Genomic DNA, 12,730 nt, shown 5'->3' on the forward strand with positions numbered 1-12,730 from the left:
CTTGTCGAACTGCATCACGGTGTGATACGGCAGTTGCTCCATTTCTGACTGGAAAGCTCTGCAGCGGGTAGTCAAAAGTGCCCAATACATCATCGGCACCCAGCTACCAGCCATCCAGGACATTTATCACAAACACTGTCTGCAGAGATCTCCCACCCAATCCAGCAAAAGACTTTTGCCCCCCTGCTATCTGGGGGGGCGCTACAAATGAATTCGAGCCCATACGACCAGGCTTAGGAACAGCTTCTTCTCCAGAACTGTTTTCAGCTGAACTCCATCCTTTAACATAATCCCAGGTGACGGGTATTGCACAATATGCATGTATACACAATGACTATTGACACTATTTTATAATGACTATTTTCTTTTTTTTTCTTTGTATCTTGGGTGCCTGTAAGCTCATTTTCTGATGTATTTGTGCACTATACAATGACAATAAAGTTGAATTGAATCGAATTCATCTTTTAGAATGCAATTGTGAAATTCACATCCCATCTTCTGCTTTGAACTTCAACATCTTTACTCAAACCCTTCAACTTGTCTAAGGTAAACATCCGTTTACAATGTGTCTAGGCTTATTAACATATCAAAATACTAGCACCACGAACCCTCATTTCCATTTTTAAATTTTTTTTTGACATACAACTAGCAGACCACATTCCCAAGAACTGGATTTCCTTTCTTTTCATTTTATCACTATTTCCTGAAACTATTTTGTAGGTTTCAATGAAATTAGAGTAACTCTAGAGAATACAGGCCCAGTTTCCTCAATGTCTCTTCATAGGCAGTCCGGCCATCCCGGGAAGAAGTCTGGTGAACCTTCGCTTCACTCCTTCTCTGGCAATAAAGTCCTTCCTAAAGTGAAAGGATCCAAAACTGCACCCAATACTCAAGGTACAGTCCAACCAAGGTTCTATACAATTGAAGCAAAATTTCACTCTCCTGTACTCAAATCTTCTTACAATAAAGGCTAACATACAATTAGCCTTCGTAATTGCTTGCTGCATCTGCCACGTACCTGACTTACTGATGAGGACACCCAGGTCCCTTTGCACATCTTCACTTTCTAATCTCTCACTATTTAAGGAATACTCTGCACATCTCGGTTTACTGGCGGGAGGAACAGAAGAAAACAAAGATACATAAATATTGACACCTCTAAATATCCCTAAAGCACAAGTGTTAAATTCTATTCAGAGCACAAAGATACTAATAGTTGCTGGAAGAAAACATAATTAATTTGATTGATTAATTTCTCATCTCATTGTCATCTCTGCTGCCATCAAGACTTTTGAATGGACCTACCTTGCATTAAGTTGATCCCTAGCTAAGACTGTAACACTACATTCTGCACTCTCTTGCTTCCTTCTCTATGAACGGCATGCTTCATCTGTATAGCGCGCAAGAAACAATACTTTTCACTGTATGCTAATACATGTGACAATAATCAAATCAAATCAAAATATTATCCTTCAGAAACTAGTCTTTGTCCTGGCAAATTCATCATGTGTTTACACACATCTGTTAATTTCAGGGAACAAACAGATAACAACCAACAGGTACCCCAATAATGACGAAATACCAGTATAGAAGTAACATGAATTGATTTTTCCTGTTACGAGAATAAATGTTCTGGCAAGGCCAAACTGAAGTCATACTCAAGTGACTTAGAATTTAAATGCAAATTAAAATTTAGAGAGTGCAAAATGGTCCCAACTGCCATAGAATTTTACAGCTCGAAAGCAATTCAACCCACTGCATCTGAGCTCTCTCTCGAGAATTCTTTGTTCCCCATTTCCTTATCCTCCTTGTATACTTTAACATTTTCAGGGAACGTTCACTGGTATTGTGTAGCGTGCAATCATTTACTTATCCTGCATGCTTCTTTTAACAAAAATTAAATCCACATCAAGCAACAGCATTACTAATACTGTGACCAAAGTGAGTAAACTGAAAACTTGAACTACTTGTCCTGATAGCAAAAAAGGCTGCATCCTAAAAATAAACTGCCCCAGCAGCAGTTTGACATTGTTGTTTTTAATTACCAGATATTGCATTCCTGTAATAGCCTAAAATTTTACATTCTTCTTTTCTGGGAGTGTTCCATTCCCCCTGCCATTAGGAAATTTAACTTACTGGAGACAAAATTACAGCATATACAGTTTGAATTCTTGTTTGTTTTAAGAACAAGAATTAAATCATCCTTGAGAGTAACCAGCGCTAAATCAACTAAAATAAATAGAATCGTGGATGTCATCAATGAAAGATTACCAAAGGCCAACTATAATCACTAAATTACCAAACAAACTCACCTAGTTCACAAACTTGATGAATAACCTCAACTCTGCTAAACTGAACACATTAACTGATAGATCTTAAATTAGATTAATTGGTAAAGCTTGTACATTTGTATACATCCTTGGACATACTCAAAACATTAAAGTAAAAAATATTTTGGGTGTGACAGCATGCAAAGAACAGGTGCTCCACAACGCTGTAGCAACATAAACTCTGCCTACATCTCACGTTAAATAAACAGAAAATTACTCATCAAGTTTGTTGGTACAACACCAATTAATATAACTTAAGATCTGTCAATTAACGTGTTCAGTTTAGCAGACCCAGATTTTCTGGTCTCCGGATGGTCATACCTCGAGGCATCCAGGAAAATGCACCAGACAACCCCCCAAAAAGTACCTATTTGATGGAATCATAGAATCCCTACAGAGGAGAAAGAGGCCATTCAGCCCATCGAGTCTACTCTGACAATAATCCCACCCAGACCCTCTCCCCATAACCCCACGTATTTATCCTGCTAATCTCCCCGATACTAAAGGGGCAATTTAACATGGCCAATCCATCTAACTTGCATGTCTTTGGACATGGCCTTTGGACATGGGTATGGCCCCTGCGTCCAGAACCTTCTAAAAAAAGTCCCCAACTCTGAATTAGAGTCAGAAACTTGAGGGTTCTGACTCACTTATAATCATAGAATGGTTACAGCTCAGTAGCAGGTCATTCTGCCTTGTGTCTATGTCCTGCTCTCTGCAACAGCAATTCACCTCGTGTCATTCCCCTGCAAATTTTTCATTTTCTGATAATGATCCAATGCCTCTTTGAAAATCCCCTGGGGAATTGATCTTCATGATTCCTCCAATGTATGAGGAGACAGACCAGTCCATGAGTAACTCCCTGGATAGTTACCCAGGCAATGTCAGACAGGAAAAAATCCACATCAAGTAATAACTGATTTCCCTTCTTCCTCCTCCTACTGCACACCACCCCCCCCCCACCCCCACCCATGCCCCATGTCCATCACCCCACTGATGCCAACCCCCCAACCAATCTTTCAACTCTTCCTCAAACCTTCCCCCACTACCCAGCCCAATCTCACCACCCTACCCACCTTGCAACTCTGCCCAGCCACCACCCTACCCATCTCATTTATAGTTAAAGTTATTTAAATGTCCCAAAGCTTTTCACTGCGTTAGTGAATGAAGACTTAGCAAAATACCCAGCAATGCTTTAAAAAGGAGGCATGGCTTGGCTTCACCTGGCATTCCTGCCCTACAAAGACTCCCAGAACAGCAGCACTCCATTTTTCTGAGGAGGCCCAGTTCGGAAGTCTGGGTGACAAATGCGAAACTCCAGTACTGTGTAAGAAAATAGGGACGACAATCTGACAGTGATCACCAATCACAGAAGATTTAGCCCTACATGTAAAACTTGCACAATATTAAACCAGACTGTAGTGGAAATCCTATGCTTCACACTTATGAATTTGTAAAAATAGCCAGATAATAAAGAGCCGCTATGAAACAAATATGTTGCAAACTTTCCAACATAATAGCTGAAAATTCAAAATTTTAGAAGATTAAATTGAAGTGTATGCTGCAATTAAAGTTACTTAGTCTCAAAGGAGCTGATAAATACAAGGCAAAGGAGAGCAGTGTAGGCTGTGACGTTTATTTGATTGTATGTGCCATGCTTCACCTTAAATGTTTTCGAACATAGACAGATTATGCATGTTGCTACTTGTTAGGTATTTCAAAACAATACGCAACTCATCCAAATACTCGTACATAATTTAAAGGTAGTTACTCAAATTTTATATAATCTTAACAACATGGGCCAATTATATACCAAAGATAGGCTGCCCACACCCAAGCATAAATGTCAGGGACAAGTTTGCCTCCACTTATCTGGCTCAGCTCAATAATTTTTCTGACCATGATGGCCCTTTAATGAGTATGAAGTGGGACTTCTGTCCCTCTCCAGGAGGAAGTCCTGCCTCAGAACTGTCAGCCAACTGCAGGCCAGCAGCTCTGCACACTGGCAGTGCTAAGAGGAATGGCTACTGCTGGTACTACAGGTAGGTCAAGGCGGTGACGCTCAGCAACGGACCTCGACATTCAGCAGCTCGGACCGAGCCAGGCAGCATATTGAGCATTTAAGTGGGCATTAATTGCCCACTTTAAGGCCTCAATTTGGCATTGGGTTGCCAACTCACAGAACATCTCAACAAACTTATTTTTGCAGTGGCGGCAGCCACAAGTATGCCAATGACATGGCACTCCTGCCTGTTTTCCCACCGACAGGTGGCCCGTAAAATCTATCCCAATGAATCTGATGCAGACTCAAGTGGTGAACTTACACTATCATATTGTTCAAACAACACTTGACCCCGTGCACTACCCCAGTTTTCCTTAGCTAGCAATACTACTACTAGGTGATTCATAGCTAAAAGGGAAAGCAAATATTCAGTTTTAACTGAAAATTCATCAACAATACCTGAGGGTTGCAAAAACGTGGGCCTCTGTCCACAAAGAATGCTGTCAGTTCTTGCAAGGCTAGATATCTGTGATCAACAGTACTCCATTTATATGTCTCACAGCATGCTATGGTTTAGTAAGAATCACAGTTTCTAATTATATTCCAAGCTGGTGATTTTCAGGTCAAGGTTCACAGATGCTATTCTTCCTACACATTTGCCAATGGAAGCCAGGTACACCATCCCCACATTGTACAAACATTCAAGAAAATGTGAATAGTTAAAATAAAAAGGCATGTGATGACATGTTAAAATGACATTTTGCAAACTAAATACTACACTAAAATCAAACTAATGATATTTTAATGCTACATCTAGGCCCGTAACTTGCTCGTATATTGTGTCTTCAATACAGAAAAGCATCCTCAGGCTTTTATACAGATATAAATTGGGCAAAAACAGATGCCAGGTAGATATTAGAGGAACGGATGAAAAGCTTTGTTAACAGTTTGGGTTTTAAGGAAGCTCCTAAAGGAGGAAAGGGTGGTGACGTGAAGGGGTTTCGGGAAAGAATTTCAACGCATAAAACTTAGTTACCTGAAAGCACAGCAGAGACAATGAGGGGGCACCGGGCACCAGACACCTCAAAAGTGCTTTACGGCCAAAGAAGTACTTTCTGAAGTGCAGTCATTTGTGCAATGTAGGGAACTCAGCAGTCCATTTGTGCTCAGCAACCTCCCACAAAACAGCAATGGGATAACGACCAGATATTCTGTCTTGTGTGAAGTTGTTCCAAGGATAAATACTGGCCAGGACACCAGAGATAATTCCAAAAAAGAAAATGCTGGAAAATCTCAGCCGGTCTGGCAGCACCTGTAAGGAGAGAAAAGAGCTGACGTTTCGAGTCCAGACGACCCTTTGTCAAAGCTTTTATCCAGTGATAATTCCCGTTCTTCTTCAATATCATGCCATGGGTTCTTTTACATCCATCCAACAAGATAGATGGGGCCTCAGTTTAACATTTCATTCAAAAGATGACACTCTGGACAATGCAGCACTCCTTCAATACCGCAATGACAGTCAGCCTTGATTTTGTATTCAAGCCCTGGAGCGAGAATTGAACACAGAACCTTGTGATTCAGAGACCAGCATGCTACCAACTGACAAGAGCTCAGAATCAGAACAATAGAGAGTTTAGAGTGCGTTACCGGATTAGGGGGAAGTGAGGCAATTAAGAATTTAAAGAAAACAAAGTGAATTTTAAATTCGAGACTTTGATCAATGCACAGTGATAAATATCAGAATGAATAGGCAGGTAAAGTGCTATCCATAAACCTGGTGTTAACATTGGCTACAACTCACAAACAAGGCTGTCAACTAGCAACAATAGCAAAAATATATTAATCTATGATCACAAAATTAGATGCAATCACTCAATAATACTGCCATGCTCCACATTTTTGCACATCCCCCATTTTATTTGGTCCACTGCTTGAGGCAGTACAAGACCCTATGGTAGGCAACATGGGGGCAGTCTGGGGGCCACAAGCAGCCCAGAAGGCATTTTGTTGACCACTGCCCAGGAATGCCACAATCTGCTGATTTCCATCCATGCAGCATTTTTCCTACTGGTATGACTGAAGTTATATTTAATAGCAAGTGAAATGCGGCATGGTGGCACAGTGGTTAGCACTGCTGCCTCACAGCGTCAGGGTCCCGGGTCGCTGTCAGTGTGGAGTTGCATATTATCCCCGTGTCTGCGTGGGTTTCCTTCAGGTGCTCCGGTTTCCTCCCACAGTCCAAAGATGTGCGGGTTAGGTTGATTGGCCATGCTAGTGACAGGGAGATTAACAGGGTAACTATGTGGTTTTACGAGAATAGGGCTTGGGTGGGATTGTGGTCAGTGCAGACTCGACGGGCCAAATGGCCTCCTTCTGCACTGTAGGGATTCTATGAAATGAGATGCACTGACTATGAGAGATGTGAGATCCCTCTGTCTCCAAAGTGTAAATATTTCTTTTGTTTTTACCATTTGAAGTTGATGATGGTTCTAATATATGATTAAGCATTTTCTATAACTCGTCATGCAATATTTGACATGTATTAAATGTATTTTATTTTGTTCATGGGGTCATGGCTAATGAACAAACCTGATTTAAGTCTCGTTACTCATGTGGCCGCAGCTGGAATACTATGTGCAGTATTGGTCCCCTTATTTGCGGATGGATATATTGGCCTTGGAGGGAGTGCAGAGAAGGTTCACCAGGTTGATACCAGAGATGAGGGATTATGAGGAGAGACTGAGCAGATTGGGTTTGTATTCGCTGGAATTTAGAAGGCTGAGGGGGGATCTTATAGAGACCTATAAGATAATGAAGGGGCTGGATAGGGTAGAAATGGAGAGATTCTTTCCACTTAGAAAGGAAACTAGAGCGCACAGCCTCAAAATAAAGGGGGATCAGTTTAGGACAGAGTTGAGGAGGAACTTCTTCTCTCAGAGGGTGGTGAATCTCTGGAATTCTCTGCCCACTGAAGTGGTGGAGGCTACCTCGTTGAATATGTTTAAATCACGGATAGATGGATTCCTGATCGGTAAGGGAATTAGGGGTTATAGGGATCAGGCAGGTAAGTGGAACTGATCCACTTCAGATCAGCCATGATCTTATTGAATGGCGGGGCTGGCTCGAGGGGCTAGATGGCCTACTCCTGCTCCTATTTCTTATGTTCTTATAGACTTGGTTGCCCATCACTGCCCCAAGCTATTGAATTCCCTCCCTAAACCTCCCTCCTTCAGGACATGCCTTAAAATCTTCCAAACGTTTGGTCACCTGCCCCAATATCTCTGACTCAGTGCCTAATTTGTTTGATTACACTGCATTCAATAGCCTTGGGACATTTTCCTACATTAAAGGCGCTGTATCAGGTGGTGTTCCCATACGCTTTAAACGTGATGCACACAATTGATATACGCAGAGAAGGAAATTTGTTCAGACTGCTGACAGTGAAGTTGATCGAAACAAAGCATGATGTAATGGCTCCTCAGTTCAGCTGAAAAATTAAGCTTTTTTAAAAAAAAAATCAGTAAATCCAAGACAACACGAGACTATTTACACAACAGTACAAATTATTCTCTCAGCAAACAAAACACAAGGTGACACCAAGTTCCATAGTTAGTTCAACATTTAACTTTAAAGCACACCGCTACAGGAGAACATGAAAGCCACAGTGCCACATTAATAAATACTGACAAAGCAGGGGAGTAAAACATGGTCACTGTCAGGTGAAAACTTTCCAAGGCTTGTTTATAAATATAGAAGAAAGTGCTGGAATTTTGATTGGTCAACAGCGTTAGAGACTTTCTTTAGGGGTCCATATAAAACTTACTTTCACAGCATTCTTTACAAATTTCCAGATACCAGAAAAAGCTGTACCCTATCAAACACAGTTCAAAAGTAACATAGAACTGAACTTTCTCAACCATATCAAAAATACATCAATAGAATAGGAAGTTATGAGCAAGCATAAAATAGTTTCAAATTGCAAAATTTGGTCAATCTCAATTCTGTATAAATCATTCGGCACGGTAGCACAGTGGTTAGCACTGCTGCTTCACAGCTCCAGGGACCTCGGTTCGATTCCCGGCTTAGGTCACTGTCTGAGTGGAGTTTGCACATTCTCCTCGTGTCTGCGTGGGTCTCCTCCGGGTGCTCCGGTTTCCTCCCACAGTCCAAAGATGTGCGGGTTAGGTTGATTGGCCATGCTAAAATTGCCCCTTAGTGTCCTGAGATGCGTAGGTTAGAGGGATTAGTGGGTAAATATGTAAGGATGGGGAGTAGGGCCTGGGTGGGATTGTGGTCGATGCAGACTCGATGGGCCAAATGGCCTCTTTCTGTAGGGCTTCTATGATTCCAAAATGTATTGGGGATGGATCACACAGCACCTAAAGCAAAAAAAGGTTCGAGTTGCAACAATTTTTATACACACCTAATCTCATGGTTGGAGAAGGATATATAAAACAGAAATTCAGAGCCTACCTTCCAACAACATATCCTCTCCATCACAAAGAGTTTATATGTAAATCTGTAGTATCAAGATCCTACCTCTCCGTCAGCCCAGTTGCTACAGAAACCCTTGTCCCTGTTTATTATTTCCAGACTTTACTATTCCAAAGCTCTCTTGGATAGGCATTTCCCATCATTAAAACTTGAGCTCATCCATAACTCCGCTGTCTATATTCAATCCTGCACCAAGTCCCACTTACCCATCACCCCTATGCTTACTGACCGCCATTGCTCCCAGTCTATCAATACCACAAATTCAAAATTTTCTTCTTTGTTTAAAGGACTCCATGGCCTTATCCTTAGCACACCTACAAACCTCCAAAAATCCTGGTTCCCTCCAACTCTGGCCTCTAGTACATCCACCACTCCATTTGCCCTGCTACTGGTGGCTGTACCTTCACAGATCTAAAACGTTCTCTCTTCAAACCACATGACCTCTTGCTCCTTCGTAAAGATGCTCTTCTAAATCTACCCAAGTTTTTATTCACTCATAATATTTCCTTCCTTGGTCTGGTGGTCAATTTTGGGCAGTTCGGGATGTTTTTCAACAATAAAAGGGTACCAGACACACATGCATGTACAAATACACACAAGAGATCATAAAAACCACATATGTTGGGAGGTGTCGGCTCCTTAAGCCCCTTCCACCATTCAATAAGATCATGGCTTCAATTCCACTTTCATATCTATCCCCAAAACCCTTGTCAATCAAAAAATCTAAGCCTTGAATACATATTTAATGATCCAGTCTCTAAGACTCTCTAGGGAAGCGAATTTTACCTTCTGGAGGAAAAAATTTCAGTCTTTAATGGGAGCCCCTAATTTTTCAACTGTGCCCCTTCTCCCTTAATTCTAGACTACCCACAAGGTGACACATCTCACAGCATCCACGCTCACACATTTAAATACAATCGCCTCTTTCTTCCAAATTCCAGAGAGGAAATCTTCCCTCATAAGATAACACCTCTCCATCTCATGAATCAGTCAAATTAACCTCCTCTGGACAGCTTCTAACTGTACCAAAATTGTACACAGTACTTCAGATGCTGTCTCACTAAGACTCATTACAGCTGCACTAACACTTGATTCCCATTGCAAGAGACACCAGCATTCAATTTGCCTGTCTGATCATTTGCTGTACCCGCATACTATTTTTTTGTGATTCATGTGCCAGGACAGCCAGATCCTGGGATTCTGCACTCTTTCTTTAAAATATACTACTTTTCTATACTCCCCGCCAAAAGGGAAAAGTTCCCACGTTATACTCCATCTGACAATTTTTTGCCTATTCAGTTAACCTATATCCCTCTATAAACCCTGTGACCTCTTGACAACTTCTTTTTCTATCTAGCTTTCTATCATCAGCAAATTTATACACCAAAAATGTGATCTCTTCATCCAAGTCATTGAAAGAGACTGCAAAAAGTTGAGGGCTCAATGGTTATCCAGTACTCCATTTGTTACAGCCTGCCAACAAGAAAGTGACCCATTTATCCCGAATCTCTGCTTCCTGGTAGTTGGCCAATCCTTTATCGATGTTAATATGTTAACCCCTAAACCATGAGCTCTTATTTTGTGAAGCAACCTAGGTGGTATGGCCTTTTGGAACTTCAAGTACACCACATCTACAAGGTTCCTCTTTATCCACCCCACTTGTTACTTCCTCAAAGAACTCTAATAAATTAGTTAAACATGATTTCCTTTTCACAGAACCATGTTGACCCTGCCAGATTGAATTATGATTTTCTAAATGTCATGCAATTGCCTCCATAATACTCGTAACATTTTTCTCACAGATGTTAGGCTAACTTCCCAAAGTTTCATACTTTCTGTCTCCCTCGTTTCTTGAATAGAGGTGTTACATATGTCATTTTCCAATCTGCAGGGTCCTTTTCAGAATTTAGGATATTTTGAAGATCATATTTATAATCTCAAAAGCCACTTCTTTTAAAACCCTCAAAATCAAGCCATTGGGTCCAGGGGCCTTGTCAGTCTTCAGTTCTAATAACTTTCTATAAACCTGTTGCCTGTTAGTCAATGATCTCCCATTTAAACAGCAAAAAGCACAATAAGAAATACTGTAATATGCAGTTCGCTTTACATGAGAAATAAGACCAACAATAACACTTTGTTAAATTCTTCCAAGTAGAAGCCTACGTCAATGCTTTACAAAAAGAATTAGACAGCAACAATAAACGTGACAGAGGAAAGATCAACAACTTATCAAACCGAACTCATCATACATTAATTTTGTACAGTTATGTGGAAAATCTGAAACAATCATATTTCACATCCATATACCCTTATGTCATGTTGAGTGGCATCTCATTTCTTCAGACAGATTTACCCCTTTACCACAATGATAAACAAGTCCACTTGGCCATTTCTGAATCATTAAATTGGACTGGGGTCACTAAATTAAGATATAGAATCACAGCTGTATATACAAGCAAAAAAGTCAGTTTTGATACCAACCAATATACTCCCTACACACTATTAATAAAGATGGAAAAGTATATCCCCATGAAGCACAAATTATTCGTTTTGGTCAAAGAAATGGCATTAAAATGATAACATGGACATTCATTTAACCGGTGTGATCGGATGTGAGGGTCAATACCCAAGTTACAAAATCGCAAGAATAGATTCCTCTAGAAAAAGAGATAGATATTCGTTCAACTGACCTTGGCAATAACCTTAAAATCCATCAGATACAACGCAAGGTGGAAAGAAACTCAGAAGACACCCGACATTGAAATGACATGAAGCCAAGTGAAGGAAGGAAGAGGAGTGAAAAACCAAGGGACGCAACGCGTGACATCTGTCCAAACGTGTCAACTTGTTAAGTGTTTCAGGCCATTAAACAAAATAAATCACCTTACTTCACCAGGCTGTAATCTACTGCGACCGTTCGAATACAACTAGGCAACCTGATTCAAGAGATGGGAGATGCCTACAATGCCCAGAGGCAGCCCCACTGGGAATGCAGCAAGAGGTGGCACTAGTGTGGAGACAAGTGGACTTGCCGATGCTGCAGGTACCCCCACCCTCTCCCCCACCCTCTCCCCCACCCCAAAAAAAATGATGGGCGTGGCGGGCGACTGCAGACAATGGAGGACGAACTCGCTCGCGCGCACCCACCCTCGTGACTGATTGTGATGTACCGAGCACGAACGGCCCCGGGAGGCCGGTGGCGGAACGTCAACAGCGGTACCAACCTCCGCGGGGGGGGGGGGCACAAACAGGCAGTGCGACCTCCGCGAGCGGCCCCATACCAACATCCCGCCCCGCCCCCCCCCTTAGCATCCCCCAACACACTCTCCCTCCTTCCTTCCTCACCTCTTGGCTCATCCTTCCCACACCGAGCTGTCAGCCGTCCGTGCAGCAGCACATCCTCGTGTCTCGCTGACTGGCTCCGAAGACGGTGAGTTGGGGGAGGGGCGGGGATAAACAAATAGATCGGCAGCTCTCTTCCCCCCCTCCCCAGCGATCGCGTCACTCGCAGGGCACCCTCGCTGTGTGTGTGTGTGTTTTTTGACCGTTACTCTTTCCGGAACAGCCGCACCGCCGCCATCTTAGCGCCGCTGACGTTTTTTTTAAAAGTACTGTCCGGGCGACGAGTTTCTGATTGGCCGAGGTTGTGACGGCCAGGCTGACGTCCACCTCCTGCTCGTGACGGAGCAACGTCACCTGACCCCGCCCACTGCAGAGCTCGCTGCCCAAGGAGACCAGAGTGGAGCGTGTGTGGGGAAACTGTAGCCAAGGTGGCTGTAGTTTTTTTTGTCTTGAGTTGGTATCTGGAACGAGAGCTACCATTTCTCCTTCCATTCGAAGTCCAGCTATTAACTAAGTTTTAGTTTATTCGTGTCACAAGTAGGCCTATGTTAACACTGCAATG

At 42.2% G+C, this 12,730-nt stretch overlaps 1 protein-coding gene across 4 annotated transcripts in view; it reads right to left on the bottom strand.

The window, feature by feature from the left end:
- snx13 (sorting nexin 13) overlaps positions 1-12,443 on the bottom strand; it is a 153,367-nt gene extending 140,924 nt beyond the window's left edge. Inside the window, exon 1 of one of the 4 annotated variants that reach the window (XM_078238447.1) lies at positions 12,172-12,443. In XM_078238447.1, coding sequence (XP_078094573.1) covers positions 12,172-12,183 — 12 coding nt within the window. In that variant the 5' untranslated portion in view covers positions 12,184-12,443. Of the gene's footprint in view, positions 1-1,018; positions 1,037-12,171 lie in introns of those variants that run through there. The other 3 variants (XM_078238459.1, XM_078238451.1, XM_078238466.1) reach the window with 3 other exon arrangements.
- Positions 12,444-12,730: the final 287 nt, after the last annotated feature.

The sequence above is a fragment of the Mustelus asterias genome, chromosome 2 (genome assembly GCF_964213995.1).
Source record: "Mustelus asterias chromosome 2, sMusAst1.hap1.1, whole genome shotgun sequence".
Lineage (NCBI taxonomy): Eukaryota > Metazoa > Chordata > Chondrichthyes > Carcharhiniformes > Triakidae > Mustelus > Mustelus asterias.